The 19,920-nt window shown below is 36.8% G+C and overlaps 2 protein-coding genes across 4 annotated transcripts in view; one reads left to right on the top strand and one right to left on the bottom strand.

Moving 5' to 3' along the window:
- Positions 1–19,920, top strand: part of LOC120523952 (NACHT, LRR and PYD domains-containing protein 3-like) — a 47,368-nt gene that overhangs the window by 19,118 nt on the left and 8,330 nt on the right. Inside the window, exons 4-11 of one of the 3 annotated variants that reach the window (XM_039745691.1) lie at positions 3,107–4,910; positions 6,915–7,001; positions 10,769–10,855; positions 12,680–12,754; positions 13,859–14,029; positions 17,854–18,024; positions 18,406–18,576; positions 19,456–19,626. In XM_039745691.1, coding sequence (XP_039601625.1) covers positions 3,107–4,910; positions 6,915–7,001; positions 10,769–10,855; positions 12,680–12,754; positions 13,859–14,029; positions 17,854–18,024; positions 18,406–18,576; positions 19,456–19,626 — 2,737 coding nt within the window. Of the gene's footprint in view, positions 1–3,106; positions 4,911–6,911; positions 7,002–10,768; positions 10,856–12,679; positions 12,755–13,858; positions 14,030–17,853; positions 18,025–18,405; positions 18,577–19,455; positions 19,627–19,920 lie in introns of all 3 variants that reach the window. The other 2 variants (XM_039745690.1, XM_039745693.1) reach the window with 2 other exon arrangements.
- Positions 1–19,920, bottom strand: part of slc6a7 (solute carrier family 6 member 7) — a 132,263-nt gene that overhangs the window by 109,604 nt on the left and 2,739 nt on the right. The window lies entirely within an intron of this gene.

The following is a 19,920-nucleotide window of genomic DNA, read 5'->3' as shown; positions in this document are numbered from 1 at the left end:
GGGTCCCGATTCCCTGCTGGTCCGAGTGTCTGATTCTCTCTGTTTATTAGGCAGCAGCGGTAGTGTAAAGATATGTCACTTAAGGAGTAAATTAGAGGGGTAAATGTTCATTATATTAAAATGGGGATAGGAATATACTTACATTTAGACTTTTAATATTTATTTCCCTGTTAAGCTGTAATATGTTAGAAAGTAGTGTTTATAAAGCTAAGCATTCAAGATCTGGAGGCTATGTGAGAGGAAGCAACATTGTTTTTGTTTTGCAGCTGCAGAGAATACAGCATTTTTTTATTTTTTGCGAAACAGAAATCTGTCTCCAGTTCTATTTGTTCCTAAAAAGGATTCCATCCATCTCAAGAAAAGAATCCTTATTCTAGTAATGAGTCACGAAAGGGGGGTGGGGTATGGTTGCCATGGCTCCCCGGTTTAATTTGCATCTTCTTTGCTGAAGTCGGAAGTAGATAATTTTTAGTTTGTTGTGCCTCTCTCAAATCCACCCCCTCGGAAACTCTGGCCAAATCCTGGAAGAAAGGCTTTTACAACCTCACCTGTGATTACATATTGGTATAGAATATAGATTGATAGTGATGGGCGGACAGATCCCCGTTAAGCTTTTCAGGCTTAAAACTGTGTCTTTAAAAACAACAACAAAAAAATAGTTTCAGACCTTTGAGAAGAGTGACATCTGGTGGTTTGTAGAGGGCATAGTAGCCGCGTGCGAGACCGCGGACGGCGCACATATAACAAGCCCTTGTTGATTGCAGACTTTCAATCCGACAAGTGCTGTAAGGAGCTAAGAAGGCTGCGTGTCATTTTTATCTTATAACAATGTTGTCATTAAAATACTGCACTGGATCTATATGTTATCATGTATGACGATTGCTTAAATTTCTTGTTCTAAAGATGAAACATATTGCCATACAGTAGTATCAACCATTATCAATACATTATAAGCCACCATTGATTTGTAATTATTGAACAACTTTTTTTATATCAGATGATTTTTTTTTGTGAGGCCATTGAAAGATTAATAATTTTGCAAACAGTGTTTGGGAAATAATAGATAGTACTAAGGGTCAAAAATGAGAATCAAAGAGGAGTGTGCTTGTGGAACAGGGCACATATAAATGGGTTTGGGAATGAGCCTGCAGTAGCCTACTTTATTAATGACATATTATAAGTTCCACAACAGAATTCCATTGTTTAGCATTTACCTTATTGTCAGATAACAGTTTGAGATGGCTCCACAACATTTGTTTGCTTTTTTTCTACTTTGGGCCTCCATATTTAATTCGATATTGTTTCTATATAAAATAAGATGGGTAGTTAACATCTCCTTTCACAGCATTTGGGTTAGTAAAAAACTTCAAAACAGTCAGAAAGCTTTAGACATTATATGTCTTGTTGTAATGGAACAACGATACAAGCTGACATGAGCTTTGGTGCCTTTGTGTTACACATCCCATCCCTAGTTATAATATGCAGTTTATATACTAGAAGTATCTGACTTAAATAAAGAACAACTGTGTCAACAATAGGAAAAGTTACAGACAGAGCCAGATCAAAATGTAAGATGGTTCAGCTAACCAGTTTCTTGTCTCCCATAAAAAGTACCATTTATTTAGCTATTTATCTAGCTTTCAGTTAAAAATTAACATCAGTTGTTTAAATTGTAACCAAAATAGTTTCCATATCTTTGTGAAGATTTGTGACAAATATTTGAGAGGATATGCAAGATTAGAAGTAACAATTAGAAAGAGATAGAACAAAATCTTGTCCTCTGTGTTTGTCGATTTAAATTGTGTTATTCAATATTGCTGCATTTGCTAATCAGTTTCAGATTTTTATTGCAAAAATTTGAGAACAAAATGCATATCTTACAAAATCACTAAACAATAACACACAAGCCAATGAGTCATAATAAAAAAACATACAAAAAATATATTAGTTCAAATAAGAACTGAAACTAAAGATTGCTTAAGAGGATTTGATAGGTGCAAAAATAGATCAATACATGACTAAAGAAAAAGAAAAAAAAAACTGATTAGTGAAGATGGAGATGATTAAAAAAGAAACACACAGGTAGTGCTAATTAGTCTGAAAAGTGCACCATAACCTTTATTAGCCAAGTCCCCCCCTAAGCAGACTTGCACTAAAGCTTGTGATAGATGAATGGCCAATACACATATAGTTAGTCAATGCAAGCTATCAAGCTCTCATTCCTGGACTAAAAGAAGTAAAAGCAGCCATATGAAACTGCATACCCTGTAAAGTATGCATATTTTTCAATCTGACTGTTCTTTTGGGAAGCATGGTGAGAATGCTGGTTAGAGTTTTTGCTGTACAGATCCAATAAGCAGTGTTTGAGTCAGGATTTACAGCTGTTTATTTTCATTTGTTTTGAATATCTGCTCCTTGCTTGTTTCTGTGGATTTAATTTATATTAATCTATTTCCTTTTCATTGTGTCATTAACAACGTTGTTAGCGCATTCTAGGGGTGCTTTCCTTTGCAGTGTTGCCAGTGCATATGAGTCAATTTTTACTGTAGTCAGATGCAAGGTTATTTAAGAACACATGGCCTCCATTAGAATTTGTTTGATTTTTAAGACCAATAGAGAAAAGACTCTTCCCATTTCCTAAAATAAATGTTTAATTCAAATAAAGAATTTCAGGCTTTTGACTCTACAAGTTCTTGATGACTTTGAGTTTTGGTTTGTTCTATGTATGTCAATTTCAACCAATCATATTGACCCCTGCCTATGTAAATTTTTCAGATTCCTAGTTAGCCATTCTAAATTACTGTTATTCCATTTACTATCTGTGAATATTGGTTACTTTCTGGATCAATGCATTCATTGTTCATTGTGCGATTCTCTTCTCCCAGTTCCCTCTTGGTCTCCGCATGACTTTCTCCCATATCTCCAGCCACTAATCTTTAATAGTGCATTTGGCAATTTTGAATTGATCTGGTGAGGCCAGTGACTCTTGACTCATGGTTTGCACCAAATGTTGCCACTGCAGTCTCAGATCCTTGCAATGTTATAATGAGATATGTGACTGCACAAAATACTGCTATTTATTTGTTTTTGTCTTTTTTTCCCTTAGAGGAATCCATTTACCAGCTGAAGTCTCTTCATCAAAAAATGCTACTGAAATCATGTTCTCATTTACATGACTATGGATCTCACCCTGAGGCTATTAAGCCTTCTACCAGTACCCACTTTACAGAACCATGGATGACAAAAGGAGAAATGGGGCCAGCTGTACATGAACATGATATGATAGAGGCAGAGTCAGCAGCTCGACAATGGGATGAGGTGTATAAATGTAAGACAGTTCAGCTGACAAGCATTTTCCAGACTTTTCCTCAGGAGAGCTATGCTCCACGGGTAATTGTTACCAAAGGCATTGCAGGAATTGGGAAAACTGCATGCATCCAGTGGTTACTTTACAACTGGGCCACAGGCAACTGCTTATCCCAGTATGACTTTGTATTTCCTCTTCCCTTCCGGGAGCTCAGCTTGTTACCAGATGGTCAGAAATATACCTTGATAGATCTGCTTAACCACTATTACCCCCACCTGAATTTTGAAAAGCTTTTATCTTCTTCACCCAAACTTCTCTTAATTTTTGATGGGCTAGATGAATGTCAGCTGATGTTGAATTTCTCATCTTGCTCCGAATGCAGATCAGTTTCAGAACCAATAACACCCACTAGTCACATTATCAATCTTGTTCGAGGAAATCTCCTGCCAACTGCTTCCGTATGGATAACCAGTAGGCCAGTGGCTGTAAACTGTATTCCGCTGTCTCATGTGGATATTGTCACTGAAATCCAGGGGTTTCTAGACTGTCACAAAGAAACGTATTTCTGTAAAAGACTTGGGAAAAATGGGCTTCAAGTTATTTCCCATCTGAAAAAATATACAGTACTTTATGCCATGTGTTATATTCCTGCTTTCTGCTGGCTTCTGGCCACCATTTATGAGCGTTCACCATTGCTTATGCAAGAAAAATATATGCCTCAAAGCCTAACTGAAATTTACACAAACTTTCTCTTAGTTGCTGTGGCCTACCAGCATCATCGTAGTAATGGAAAAAGACGTTCAATGAATGATGCAAATGCTTTGTTACGAGTCAACAAGGGAGTCATCACAAATCTGGCCAGGATGGCATACTATGGGTTGAAGTCTCAAAAGTTGGTATTTTTTGAACAGGACTTGAAAAACTACCACTTAAACATCCCAGAAATTTATGAAGGACTGATCAGGGAGTTCGTAGTTGAAGACTATGGCCCTTTCTGTAAAAAAGCCTATGCATTTGTTCACTTGACTATTCAAGAATATTTGGCTGCCTTATTTGTCATTATCTCTTGTTCTAGTCCCAAGCAGGCTATTACATTGGTTCTCCAGCCAAATTATTGTTTCGGTAATTCTAATTCCCCAAGTTTATTTGTAGCTTTTAAAGAGTTCTGTCAAGAGGCAATCAAAAGTCCTAATGGCCATCTTGATTTTTTCCTTCGCTTTCTCTGTGGCCTTGGAAGAGAAATCAATTATGATTTGGTTCAAGGGCTTATAGAAACCCCAGAAGACAACTCTGAAGTTGCTTATTTGATGGCAGACTACATTGGAAAACTCCTGAAGAAAAATGTGTCTCCTGAGCGATGTCTAAATCTGCTGCATTGTCTGAGTGAACTGAAGGCTAACTCTCTAGCAGAAGAGATCAAGAATTCCATGGGCACTGGTGCTTTGTCCTTTGGCACACTATCCTTGGCTGAGTATTCGGCTCTTGCTTTTGTTCTACAGACATCCGGAGGTAGTCTGGATAAGTTTGTACTTAATCAATACATCTCTGCACCTGATGGTGTTAAAAGACTTTCTCCAGTTGCTAAGCTTCACAGAAAATTATGGTAAGTTAAGCATATGACTAAATATCATAATATTGTCTATTCTCTACATAACAGGCAATCACATTTCCATCATCACTATCACACACCTCTCATGAACTAGGGTCTTGAAAATACCAAATATGCACACTAGAGGCATTAAAACCATCAAAACCTGTCTAGTCACACAAAATGCAACAAATAATCTTTGTAAAGAAAATGTTTTATTGTTTAAAAAAGGCTCTGTTAAACAAAAAGCTCAGAAGAGCACAAAAAACAGAGAATCAACGCCGTTAGAATAGGCAGTCCAAAGCAATCACGATCCCAATATACATTTCCCGAGGCAAAGTAAAAAAAATACAGCAAAAGGGTCACAAAAAGACAGAAAATCAGAGTAAACAAAAAGGAGACCCAACTCCCATCAGTTCATTAATCTGCAAGGGATTTTGGGTTTTCCTTAACCTTAACAGAGCTCTGGGCAATCCCCTGCAGTGACGTACAGGTGCCAAACCCCACTCAACCCTCTTGGGAAGCCACTCACAAAACACAGGGAATATACAGTTATAGAGTAAGCAATGATCCACACTGCTAACAGAAACATTAAACAAAATAGATAAAAATTGGGCATCTCAACCCCAGCCTTTGGAACCCTGGCTGAAAAAGAACAACACCATTCACTAAGCAATATGGCCTTAATGTTTATACAGTGGAACTTAAATATTAGGCTAACAGATTTGTCCTGTCCATGACTCAGCAAGGGACCCTGAGAACTCTCACTCAACATGCCTGCATTATAAAAGAATATGACAAAATGAAAATATAACAATGTTAGGTTACTTAATTAACCAATTATAATATTAACTGGTGCCTCCCTTAACTGGTGCTCCTTCTCTCGTGTATGTTTCTGTAACAGCTGCTTCTCCGACTCTGTCATTATTTTAGAGGCAGTTTTTTCACCTTGTGTCCAGCGTTATACTTTGGGCCTCTGAAGGAGACTCTTACAGCAGGCCTGCTATGACATTTCTTCAGCTAAGGCATCTCATTACCAGCACTTCCTCTTTCAATCATGTTACCAAAGCCAAACTGAGCAATCACAGTAAAACCAAACTGACCAATCAGATTGCTCCAAAGAACTGGACACACACACAGACCTTAGTGTTTTATTATATAGTAGATTATATTTCTAAACATTTGCTTAAGACATATGGATTCATGGAATTATGCTTGTGTGAGCAGAAAAAATACAAAGAAACATATGGAGTATATTTAAGAAGCTGAATACATTTCTGGTCATTTTAGATAAGTAATTTTCATTTGATTTGAATAAACCTTTTCCAGTAAAAATGAACCATTATCATTTATTTTAAATGGTGTCATTTAAAGAATATGTTATATTTATGCATAAATATTACAGGTCAAAACAACTGTTCAGAAAAAACTGCATAAGCAAGTTGACATGGGTTTAGAGTTTTCACTGTTTAGATTTTTTTCCATTTAACAGCTTGATTTACAGTAGTTATACAGTACACTGCATGTATCCTATTATTGCCATATGCTAGGTTGCATTAATGTCTGCTTTCAATCAATATGCATTATGTTTTACAATACGTTTTCAACGGTTTTAGTTTATTGAAAAAAAACAAACCTTTTACTTAATCTTGGTATACTGTACCAATTTTTTAACTTGATTACATCTAAGAGAGTCATTTAAAAAGTACTGTTCTTTCTGTTATTATTATTATTATCATCATTATGTATTTGCTTTGATTATTATTATAATAAATTATATCAAAATGAATGCACAATGGCAAAACACAAGTCCTTACATATTGCTTTTAAGTGTTTCTGCTCCCATTTGCATGACGTTTTGTATGCTTGCTTTTTTTTCCACAGAAGGAATAGCACAAAGTGCTCAGAGCGGATTTCCCAAAGCTATATGGGAATAGAGAAAAAACATCATACAAAAAAAAATGGACTAGAATGAATGATTTAATGTTGTTTAAGACTAAAGTGTCCATGTTTTAGCAGGTTTGAAAAAAGCATCCTAAATGAAGAAACGGGCAATTGTGTGAAGTATATTCTGAGCTCTTACAAAAGTCAAGTTAAAGAAATAAGGTAATTTTAGAAATATTATTTAAAAAGTGATTCAAATGAATAACTGAATCTTGATCCTTGCCTTACATTATTTTTAATTAATGAAGTTATAATAATGTTGAATTATTGAAGCAGGTAGTTATTGTGCCATGAACAAAGGTATATTTTAGAAAAAACTCATGGTAATCATGAACTCCATTACGCTCTCATAAAATAAAAGGGCTAAATTAAATTCATGAATTACACTACTAATAATCAATTCGATTTTCGCAGTGTATGGTATCTATATACAGCCTCTCCATGTACAAATAATAGCAAAAAAAAACTATAAAAACTAAAATCCATCATCACAAATTCAAAAGAGGCAAAAGAAGATATGTGGCTAATGTAAACAAGTTCAAATGATTTTGCCACACTTTATTTGTCTCAAAATAAAACGTTTGGTTTTGATATTGCAAAGATTGTTGATTGGGAAAAGATGCATCAAACCAATTAGGTTGTCTTCAGCCACAATGCTGATCACATCAAATAAAATCCAGTTGTGCTGAAATCAAAATCCATTTGTAATAGTGGAATGAAAACATAAGCAGATCTATTTTAAATTAATCCACCTTAATAAAAGGATAAGTCTCTGTGCACTTATTCAGTTGTTATGTCTCTGTCAAGATAGTGCAGCACAAACACTTTTAGTAATAAAATGTATTGCATTTGTCATTCTAACTGATTATAATAATAATAATTTAGTTATATGGTATATCACAAAGACTGTTTTTACACATACCATACCAAATGGCATATAACATAGACATATGCATTACATGGTGCACTGAAAACATTAATGCTACGTTCTATGTTGATTACTTAGATTTTAACCCATCAATGATGGGTACCACAACATGTTCATACTAGAATCTGCACTTCATAAATCACAATGTATAATTTCACATGGTTTACATTTTTATTCTCAGTCTACACACATATAATTCTATTCTGAGATTTTCCAATGTAAAAAGTGTAGCTATCTTTGTGTTATCGCTTGGCTTTTAGATGTTCTAATTCCCTACACAAAGGTTGTCTGCCTTGCAGTTTTCACCCTAACACAGTGCAAAAGCAGTAGTCAATGCCGTCACCCTGAGCTTTGCATCAAAAACTCAGACAAAAACATATCTAAAAGATACTTTACAGGATGTCTGGAGTTCAAATCCTGTGCCAAGTCCCTATGGATGTGAAATGGCATGTCATTCTCATCTGTGTGTGTGGACATTTGTTTAGGTTTTTGTACTATATTCCAAACGCATGCATGTTAAGTTAGTTGGAAGTTCAAAAATAAATGAGAGTGTGAGTGGGCCCCATAATAAACTGGCATCTTTTCCAGGCTGGTTTTTGCCTAGCATCTGATGTCAATGGCTCTCCACTGGTCTGAACTAGATTAGGCAGATTGAGAATGTTATAGAAAGAAAGTGTGTTAGAAATGTTTACACATTGTTTAATAATAATAATAATACTTTACATTTATATAGTGCTTTTCTCACTACTCAAAGCACTTTGCACCGATAGCACGGAGCCACTTCAACCACCACCAATCTACAGTATCAAACCTAGTTGATGTGACGACAGTTATTTTGTGCCAGTAAGCTCACTGCACCTTAGCTATTAGGTGGTTAAAGGGTGAGAGAGATACAGTAGCTAATTAGAAAAAGGGGGTGATTAGGGGCCATGGAGAGCAATTTAACCTGGACAGCAAAATACACACTAACTACACTTTACAAAAAATCTCCAGGAATCTTTAATGAGCACCAAGAGTCAGAACCTCAGGTTTACATGTCTTCAGAAGGATTGCACCATTTTTACAGTACAGAGTTCCTGTCACTGCACTTGGATAATGGGATCCACTCATAGACAGTAATATAAGCATCCCCTGTTGACCTTTCCAACACTTCTTCCAGCAGCAACCCAAGCTTTTCCTAGATGGTCAGCCATTCAATTATTGGCCGGCCCAAACATGTTTAGCTTCAGGGTGATTACCTGTTCTGAAATCAATGTGGTATGTTTAGAAAAGAGAGTGCTGAGAAATTCATTTAGCAAAACAAGGTGTATCTAGAAGTAGTTTGAATAAGGTATTTTTTTTTTAAAAGCATGGCACTTTATAACAAATCTCTCAGATTTAGAACTGCTATAATCAAAATATTGATCTTTAGGCTGCAACATGTAAAAACACTTAGAATTTCCAGAGAGGAAAATGTTGTTCATGCAATCTGGCCTTTTCTATTAGTTAATAAAGAAATCTCTTCAGTATCTAATAACTCTGAGGTGTACTTTAGCAGGATCACCAACATTATGCTGGTAGTGTTGTTGACAGCTGTCACTTTCCACCTGTTTACTCTGAATTGCTTTACTGAAGTTTAATTATCCTTTTTTAACCATACTGTATATAATGTACCCTCAGTATTTGTTACTCCTCCTCTTTAGGTGCTATGCTAAATTTTGCCTTCTGAATCGATCGATCGATAGATACTTTATTAATCCCAAGGGTAAATTCACATACTCCAGCAGAAGCATACTGATAAAAAAAATAATATTAAAGAGTGATAAAAAAAAAAAAATGCTGTTTTAACAGACAATGAATTTGTATAATGTTAATGTTTACCCCCCTGGGTGGAATTGAAGAGTCGCATAGTGTGGGGGAGGAATGATCTCCTCAGTCGGTCAGTCGAGCAGGACAGTGACAGACTGCTGTCACTGAAGCTGCTCCTCTGTCTGGAGATGATACTGTTTAGTGGATGCAGTGAATTCTCCATGATTGACAGGAGCCTGCTCAGCGTCCGTCGCTCTGCCACAGATGTCAAACTGTCCAGCTCCGTGCCTGTATCATTTATATAGACTTTTAAAACTCATAGGGCGAATGGAGGTCACTGATGTGCTACAGAGGATGACTTTACCCCTTGTCTTTTTTCCTTCCAGTACCTAGCTTGCAGCCAGTTTTCACATTAATTTTTTTATAGATTCAGGATTCATCATTAGAACATCAGAACAATCTAGACGAGAACAGGCCATTCAGCCCAACAAAGGTTTCCACTCCTATTCACTTAATTCTTCCAAAATAACACCACGTCTAGTTTTGAAAGTCCTACTGTCCACCACACTACTTGGTAGCTTACTCCACGTGTTCTCTGTGTAAAGAAAAACTTCCTAATGTTTGTGTGAAATTTACCCTTAACAAGTGTTCCTGTGATCTTGATAAAGACATTTTAAGATAACAGCCATAATGATTAACACAACAAAAGACAATTTGATGTCTGAATAAATTATGTTGCATTCTTTGCATTTGTCAACAACCTACTTTACCTATTCAAAAAACTCTAAGACCTATCATAAATCTGTTCTGAATTTGTTCACAAGGTGGAGACAACACTATTTTCCAGTGTACCTACCATTTGGGCTCTGTCAGCAATTCACTTTTCAAAATCTTCTAAAAACCATGATAATTTTTATCCTTGTCATTACACCAAGCATACACTATTCTTTAAGTTTTTCATACACTCGGTATACTGGGAGCACTGAAAACAGGCAATTTTATATAGTCTTTACCTGTGGTCAGTCTTTACAAGATGAAAACCCTACAATCTCAAGACCTATACTCCTGCTTACTGTAGCTATGAAGGAAATTCAGTGAAAAAAGAGTATGAAATAGATAGTGCATGTCTTTGTTAACAGTTAAGGAGAGACTACAGTATATCTGTATGCTGCCATCAGATTTCATTCACTGCTACACTGTCTTTCTTCCTTAGGTTCAGAATCCTGAACGTGAAAGACTCAGGGTGGATGAAGTTGTGTGAAGCACTGGCAAGTCCTCACTGTAAAGTGGAAACTGTCATGTATGAATTTTCATGTTAGGCTTTACAGTTCTTTTTGTTTTGTTTGATTCTGAGAAATTCATATGTATTTAAGCTAAAATGGTAATGTGTGATCTAAATCCTAGTTACTCTGCTCATTTCATGAAAATGGACTAGAAATACAGAGAGTATTGAATATTATACACAAGTTTTTGCTAAAACACCTCTTCAGTACACCATGGAATATAGAAACAGTGCCTCATGACATGCAGATTGCACTGATGGTCTGGATGGCAGTCAGTCAGTCATTCATTGTCCAACCCGCTATATCCTAACACAGGGTCACGGGGGTCTGTTGGAGCCAATCCCAGCCAACACAGAGCACAAGGCAGGAACAAACCTTGGGCAGGGCACATACACACACCAAGCACACTCTAGGGACAATTTAGGATTTCAAATGCACCTAACCTGCATGTCTTTGGACTGTGGGAGGAAACCGGAGCACCCGGAGGAAACCCACACAGACACGGGGAGAACATGCAAACTCTATGCAGGAAGGACCCGGGAAGCAAACCCAGGTCAATACGAGGCAGCTGCGCTACCACTGCGCCACCGTGCTGCCTTGGTCCACAAGTGGAGGAGCTAAAAATACCTTGTAGTTTTGTTCACGAGTTGTGCAAGACATGATCATTACATTGCCCGACAAACTGGTGAGGCAGCAGCAGTTTTGTGACCATTAACTGGTGGCAAAGCAGAATTTATGCCCTAAAATAAGGCTTTTGTTTTATCCATCCATCCATCATCCAACCCGCTATATCCTAACTGCAGGGTCACAGGAGTCTGCTGGAGCCAATCCCAGCCAACTGCCAACTGTACTAGCCCACCTCAGAGCGCACACACCCACCTTAATTAAGGACAAGTGTCTGTGTGTTTGTGTACAGTTATCTGTGTCTCCGTCATTCCAATAGACAGTGCATCATAAGTATTAACACGGTTTTTACAGATTCCATACCAAATGGAATATAACATAGACATATGCTTTGCAATTGACACACCTACAGATGGTGTATCACAAACAATTATAATAATGCATTTTATTACCAAAAATCTTTGAGATGTACCATCTGTTGGAATGACAAATACAATAGATTTTATTACTATACACATTACAAAATACATTCCAATAGATCCCAAGGGGAAATAGATGGTGCACTGCAAATGTTAACATGGAGGTCTGCATTAATTACTTAGACTTCAATCCATCTTAGACAGGTAGCACAGTTAGTTCACTCTATATCCCTCTCATTACTTATGGTCAAAAGCTGTGGGTAATGCCTAATAGAATGGGACTGTAAATACAAGAAGCCAAAATGAGGTTCCTGGCAGAGTTGTTAAGCTCAGTGTCTATGATAGAGTTGGGTGTTCAGCAATACAGGAAGACCATGGAGTAGAACCACTACTTTTCCTGCATCAAGAGAAAGCAGTTGAGACAGCTTGGCCATGCAGATTGAATGCTCGCCTTGTAACTCCCAAGGGAATTGTGTAAGGCACAGTCCACTAGAAAACCTTGGGTCGCTGCTTGAAAAAGTGTTGGTAAGACCATTGGGGATATGTAACTTATGGTACATCACCAATGTGTAGCATCCAGTTGGATGGTGCAATGGCAGCCATTTTTGTGCTAGTATGATCACCATACATTAGTTATTAGGTGGTGAAGGGGTAAGAGAGATAGTTAGCCAGTAAGGGAAAGGGGATGATCATCGGGCCAGAATGACCAGAGTGTGGTGGGCAATTTAGCAAGGATGTTAGGAAACACTCTATATGACGAGAGAGTCAGGACCTTATTTTTTTTTTTGTCTCATCCAGGGATGGCACCAGTTTTTACAACACATTGTCCCTGTCACTGCACTGGGTAATAAGGATCCACAAAAAGAGCACAGGGTAAGCACCCCTGTTTGGCCTTACCAATACCACGTCCAGCAGCAACCCAAGCTTTACCCAAGACAGCATATGTCACTCATCTCTTCAGGCCACTACATTGGTTCCTTATAGATAAGCACTTCCTTATGGATAAGTTTAAGTTCTTGGTGTTTGCCTATAGTTTAGTTTATGAGTCAGTACCCCTATGTATATGGAGACACTGATGAAGTGCTATGCTCCTTCTCATCCGCTCAGGTCTGCCTGTGAACACAGTTTAGTAATACCACCTCTGTTTGGTGTTAAATCTCAATCCAACCTCTTTTTCTTTGTAGCTCCTAGTATGTGAAACGATCTGCCTACCTCCATCTGAACTGTTGACTCCCTCAAAGTGTTTATGTAGCAATTCAAATCCCTATTGTTTTGTGACTATCTGTCAAATTGATAATGAATGTTTTTTTTTTGTTTTGTGGATAGGTCTTATTGTTAAATTAAGTAATCAATTTGTGTAACCTGTCAAGCAACACTTGTTCACAACAGACTAATGTTACTCGATTATGTTGAACTCCTTTGTAATCAAAGCAAATAAATGTAAAATGTTAGTGTAGGTAGTCTGGCATCCAAATACAAGACTACCTATTTTGAAGTGCAGGTGGTATATGGCTACTGCTGATGGTTTATGGGCTCTTCCTTTATATAAAGTCAGATTCTGTTTTCCTTTAGAATCAGTTCTTTTAGGGGATAAACCAAGGTCAGTTTTCATAAATTGTACTTTTGGCTTACAGGGTATAATAAAGCTGATATGTCAGCAGGTTATGTCCAAAACCCCCTAGCAAATTTTAAGTTTAAATGCCTTACCAAACAGATGAATGTTTGGTATTATTGTGCCGATTGCATTATCCATTAAGGAAGGAAAAAAAAGATGCAACAGTGTTGCTTGGACTGTGGAAGAGAAAAAATACAAATGTTTTTCTTTATATGAGAATGTGCATTTAAAAAACATTTTATGTTTTAGGACTTAAAACTACAATACTACAATTACTCAAGGGATGAAGGTTTAGGCTTATCCTATGATGCTGCTGTCTGGTAACAGTCAATCTACTTTATATTACAACATTTTTCTCATAGGATAAGGAACTGTCGTCTTAAGGCTCATCACTATGAAGAACTTGGCAAGATCCTTGTTCAAAACCATCATATAACAGAACTGGATTTGTGTTACAACGACGGAGGTGATGAAGGAGTAAAACTGTTGTCCATTGGGCTGCTTGGTAACAGTTGTAACATCAGAACATTGAGGTACAGTATGATGAATAGCTCTGTGATTCTGGTGTAAATCTTAGCATGCAAAAATGAAATGAAATATAAAATATATTTTACCAGGTAGCATGATGGTACAGAGGGTAGAACTGTTGCCTCATATGTGCATGGATTCATCTCCCACATTTTGCTTGTGCCTGCATGGGTTTTCCTGTGAAATACTTAAACGTGTGCAGTTTAGGTTAACTGATGACTCTAAATCAACACACATGGGTGTGCAAGTGCGGGCCTTACAAAGAACTGGTGCCCTGACCTGGGTTATTTCCTGTTTTACATCTAAAAATACCACGATAGGCTCTGACCCCTTCAACCCAAAACTGGATGAAGTTGGTTTTAGAAAGTTACATATGTTGTGCCTAAGCATCTGTCACTTTGTAAAACTTTAAAATATTACCAGTAGATACTCACAAACAAGTTTACATTGAACCAAATAAGACTATTTTGTGTTATAACTAGAGTGACATGGTGACAAAGGGATTAGTCCTACAAGCTCATGCTGCAAAGTTATGAGTTTGAATCCCAGTCTGGTTACTGTTAGTCTCGCTCTTCCTTGAGATATAAGAGTGAAAGTGGATAGATACATATACATACAGTGCATAGGTCTTTTTACATGGTTTTGTAATAATATAGAACAGAGAAATTGTGACTTATGTCATATGTCACTAAATGATGCAAATGGTTAAAGAAGCATGATCATTTTAATTTTATTTTAAACTCTTTGTTTTATATGTTTGTACAGTGTCACAATATGGATGATGAAGGACAGAGTCAGAATTTCAAGTCAAATTTGTTAATTTAGCTTCAATGCTCGACTCCCTTGTTAAGCTATACGTCAAGCTTTCAAGACAATGCATAGCAGGAACAGAATACAGAATGATTCACACATTTCTATTTCTAATCAATATTATTCTATAAATCAAACAAACTTTGTACATTTTCACAGATAATATTGGCATGCAGTGCCTCATGCTCACCTGTTATTTTGGAACTGAATGAAATACAACCAAATTTAAAACATTGGAGTATGCTCACAAATTATTATACTATTCTTCTAGCTGAGCCATGTTCTGGCTATCACACATTTAATCCTTAGCTGCTACAGCAAAATTTAATTCAAAATAGGCCCTTGTACAGTATCTTACTGGTAAATGATATATTAAGTGGGACAAATGCGCTTAGTGCTTTAAAAAGCAATACTAGGCTACTATGCAGCAGATTGCAGAGCTAAATCAAAAGAGTATATATTCATTTTCATGTTTGGCTAATTCAAATAAAAATCTGTAACTCCGCAGTTGAAACTTCTAAAAATGTATATACTGTACTTCTGGCTATTAAAATTACAACTAATGGGAAAAACACTTGTTTTTGATCCAAAACTTTTGGGATGGATAGGTGATAGAAGAATGTCAGAATGATTGCAAGTGCAGCACAAATGAAAATGAGGAGTACAAATTACACCTCATGGACTTTGGTCCCATGCAATCAAGCTGATTTCTACTCGCTCTGTTTGGGGACTGGCATTAATAAACTGACTGCCAGGAATTCATTTTTGATTTTTTTGCTCACTAAGCCAAATGTCTAACTTGTCTAGTAAATATCACAAGTATAGTCATTTCTTAATTTGCTGAATGGTGATATATCAAAACCCAAGTATTTATATAAGGATTTGTACATGAAGAATCCAGAGTTCTTAGTCAGATAACCAAGACATTTCTAGTGTTTGAGTCGTTGAAGCCTTAGATATCAGAGTTCTACCATATTGCTTGGTATGTGTTTTTATTTGCAACCCCACCCTCTAACAGTTTCTGCTTCCTTCCAAAGTTCTCTAGTATTCTCCAGTTGAATCATTAAATCTTTCAGGACATCTGATCAAATGGTCATTTTGTTTATAGGTTTGTCAGGTCATACTCAAGACTTGTAGGTAAGGTCCTAGTATTTGATAAATTATAAAATGTCTTTGCTTTCAGGCATGAAATTCCTAAGCATTTCCTACAAGTAGTTTCCATTTAGACTATTGACTTATGTGAATGTGGATTGAATTCATGAAGGACCCCCTGGCAAATACGTCTCCAAATTTCCAATATACAGTGGTGTGAAAAACTATTTGCCCCCTTCCAGATTTCTTATTCTTTTGCATGTTTGTCACACAAAATGTTTCTGATCATCAAACACATTTAACCATTAGTCAAATATAACACAAGTAAACACAAAATGCAGTTTGTAAATGATGGTTTTTATTATTTAGGGAGAAAAAAAATCCAAACCTACATGGCCCTGTGTGAAAAAGTAATTGCCCCCTTGTTCAAAAATCACCTAACTGTGGTGTATCACACCCGAGTTCAATTTCTGTAGCCACCCCCAGGCCTGATTACTGCCACACCTGTTTCAATCAAGAAATCACTTAAATAGGAGCTGCCTGACACAGAGAAGTAGACCAAAAGCACCTCAAAAGCTAGACATCATGCCAAGATCCAAAGAAATTCAGGAACAAATGAGAACAGAAGTAATTGAGATCTATCAGTCTGGTAAAGGTTATAAAGCCATTTCTAAAGCTTTGGGACTCCAGCGAACCACAGGGAGAGCCATTATCCACAAATGGCAAAAATATGGAAAAGTGGTGAACCTTCCCAGGAGTGGCCGGCCGACCAAAATTACCCCAAGAGCGCAGAGACGACTCATCCGAGAGGTCACAAAAGACCCCAAGACAACGTCTAAAGAACTGCAGGCCTCACTTGCCTCAATTAAGGTCAGTGTTCACGACTCCACCATAAGAAAGAGACTGGGCAAAAACGGCCTTCATGGCAGATTTCCAAGACGCAAACCACTGTTAAGCAAAAAGAACATTAGGGCTCGTCTCAATTTTGCTAAGAAACATCTCAATGATTGCCAAGACTTTTGGGAAAATACCTTGTGGACTGATGAGGCAAAAGTTGAACTTTTTGGAAGGCAAATGTCCCGTTACATCTGGCGTAAAAGGAACACAGCATTTCAGAAAAAGAACATCATACCAACAGTAAAATATGGTGGTGGTAGTGTGATGGTCTGGGGTTGTTTTGCTGCTTCAGGACCTGGAAGGCTTGCTGTGATAGATGGAACCATGAATTCTACTGTCTACCAAAAAATCCTGAAGGAGAATGTCCGGCCATCTGTTCGTCAACTCAAGCTGAAGCGATCTTGGGTGCTGCAACAGGACAATGACCCAAAACACACCAGCAAATCCACCTCTAAATTGCTGAAGAAAAACAAAATGAAGACTTTGGATTGGCCTAGTCAAAGTCCTGACCTGAATCCAACTGAGATGCCATGGCATGACCTTAAAAAGGCGGTTCATGCTAGAAAACCCTCAAATAAAGCTGAATTACAACAATTCTGCAAAGATGAGTGGGCCAAAATTCCTCCAGAGTGCTGTAAAAGACTCATTGCAAGTTATTGCAAACGCTTGATTGCAGTTATTGCTGCTAAGGGTGGCCCAACAGTTATTAGGTTCAGGGGGCAATTACGTTTTCACACAGGGCCATGTAGGTTTGGATTTTTTTCTCCCTAAATAATAAAAATAATCATTTAAAACTGCATTTTGTGTTTACTTGTGTTATATTTGACTAATGGTTAAATGTGTTTGATGATCAGAAACATTTTGTGTGACAAACATGCAAAAGAATAAGAAATCAGGAAGGGGGCAAATAGTTTTTCACACCACTGTAGTTCATTAAATTTTAAGTTGCTAAGATAATAAGACAAATATATATGTTTGCATTGCTTTCACTACTAAGAAAAGAAGAACATAAACACTTCTTGTTTTACAGGTTCAACAGAAATAGTCTTACTGATCAGTGCTGTCAAGATCTTGCAGTAATTGTTTACAGCAGTCAGTCATTGGCAGAGTTATATCTTCATGGTAACAAACTGGGAGATTCTGGGATAAAACTGCTCTGCACTGGACTACGAAATGACAAATGCCAATTAGAAAAACTTAGGTAGGCTTACCTATGAACACTACATTTTAAAAAGTTAGTAGTGATTGTAGTATTAATATTTTCATAAGTTAGATACTGAAATGGTAAAAAATGAAAATATACTATATTGTGGTATCAAGTTGCAGTTCAGGTCATTTAAAACAGAACCACCACAGGTGGAGCTAATCCAAATGTTCTAAAAATCTATACTGTACATCTCAGTAAGCACTGCAATGTAAGCATGCTAAGTAATATACTTTTCATAAAAAGGTTCCTTCTTACTTAAAAAACGACAAAAATCCTTTGCTTTACATAGTTCTAGAGTTCGAGATATTTTAGAGATGATCACAAAATCACTGTAAGAACAGGAAGTGAATTTGTTGGTTTGATTTAAAATTGCAGTCTCTTCCAATGTGGACTGACCTCCAACTGTTGTGCTGACCTTGCTGAAACCTTGTACACAATGCGCAATCTAAGGAAGCTGGCACTTCGTGGGAATAAACTGCAAAATAATGGAGTAAGGCAACTGTGTGGTCCACTCCAGAGACCGGACTGCACCATACAGCACCTGGAGTAAGTGCAGATTTCAAACGCTAAAAACAGAATATTAGCAATTTTAACTAAGATTATTTCCCCTTTACATCACTGAATTGATCTTCCCTTCTTGCTGGCTACTCTGTGGCAATAGACAGTTCTGATACATCTATGAAAAAAAGTTGCACTCTAAAGTATTCTTTAGTTTTGTTCAAGTCAAGCAAATATAGTACACTACCAGACAAAAAGCACAATAAAACCCATTATTTACATGATCTTAGTTTTAGTTGGTTATTTATTTATTTTTGCTGAACTAATGCCTAAAGCTATACCATCACATGAAAAAATTGCTCATGAAACATCTTGAGTGTTTGTCTTTTATAGAAGACACAGAGCTTACATAACCACTTTAATATGTTTGTAGCATTTTTGTGGATATAAAAAAGTGTTAAATTTACTTAATTAAAATTGGGTTAGTATGGAATAACATCAAGAACAAAAGAGCAAAATGGTACTGCAGCACTGACCCCTTGCAGTACTCTGTTTCAATTTACCTTGGTCAGCCTTTGGTGTGGAGTTCAAAAGTTCTCCCCAGGATTGAAGGGGCTTCAAAGACCAAAGGCTGCTGAACTGGAAAAATGTAAATTTTAGTGATGTGAGTGAGAATTTCCTGCAAGTGACTCTGTTAGTTACTGAATTTTATATGCTTAACCAGTGTGTAAATTTGGTTTTTGATTTGCACGATGAACACTAATACCCTTAATTCTGTCTCATAAAAGATGCATTGGATTAAAAAAAAATGATTTTAATCTCCACAAAAGCATCAATTTGCTTTTTTTACAAGATGGCATCTATTATTAGAAATGTCAATATCCTATCCCTCATTATGGTTCTACTTATTTTTTATATCTAATTTAGACTAGAAGGCTGTGGGCTGTTCTATGAATGCTGTGAAGATCTTGCTACTGTCTTGGAAATGAGCAAATCCTTGAAAAATCTGAGCTTGGACTGGAATGAACTGGGCGATACTGGGGGAAGGCTTCTGTGTCGAGGGCTGTTGTCACCCACTTGCATATTACAAAGTCTAGAGTGAGTCCCCACTTTTATTTTTCTTTGTCCCTGGCCAAACAAAGCATTCATGCAAAGATTAAGCAGATAAAAGAAACTTCTTGAAAATGTTCAGATGTAACTATAGCAATTAGTTAAGTAACATCTTTGTGAAGATTCTAAATCATGAGGTCATAAAATGTATGCATTGGCATGAAACAAGAGCATAAACTAACAACTTGAATGTCCAAAAATGTTAGATGTTTTACCTTGTCTATACTTAAACTATGAGTATTTGAGCACAAGATTCCTCATGAATAGTCAAACTTGATTTTT

This window comes from Polypterus senegalus, chromosome 2 (assembly GCF_016835505.1).
Source record: "Polypterus senegalus isolate Bchr_013 chromosome 2, ASM1683550v1, whole genome shotgun sequence".
Lineage (NCBI taxonomy): Eukaryota > Metazoa > Chordata > Cladistia > Polypteriformes > Polypteridae > Polypterus > Polypterus senegalus.
This window is presented reverse-complemented; position numbering and strand designations above follow the sequence as displayed.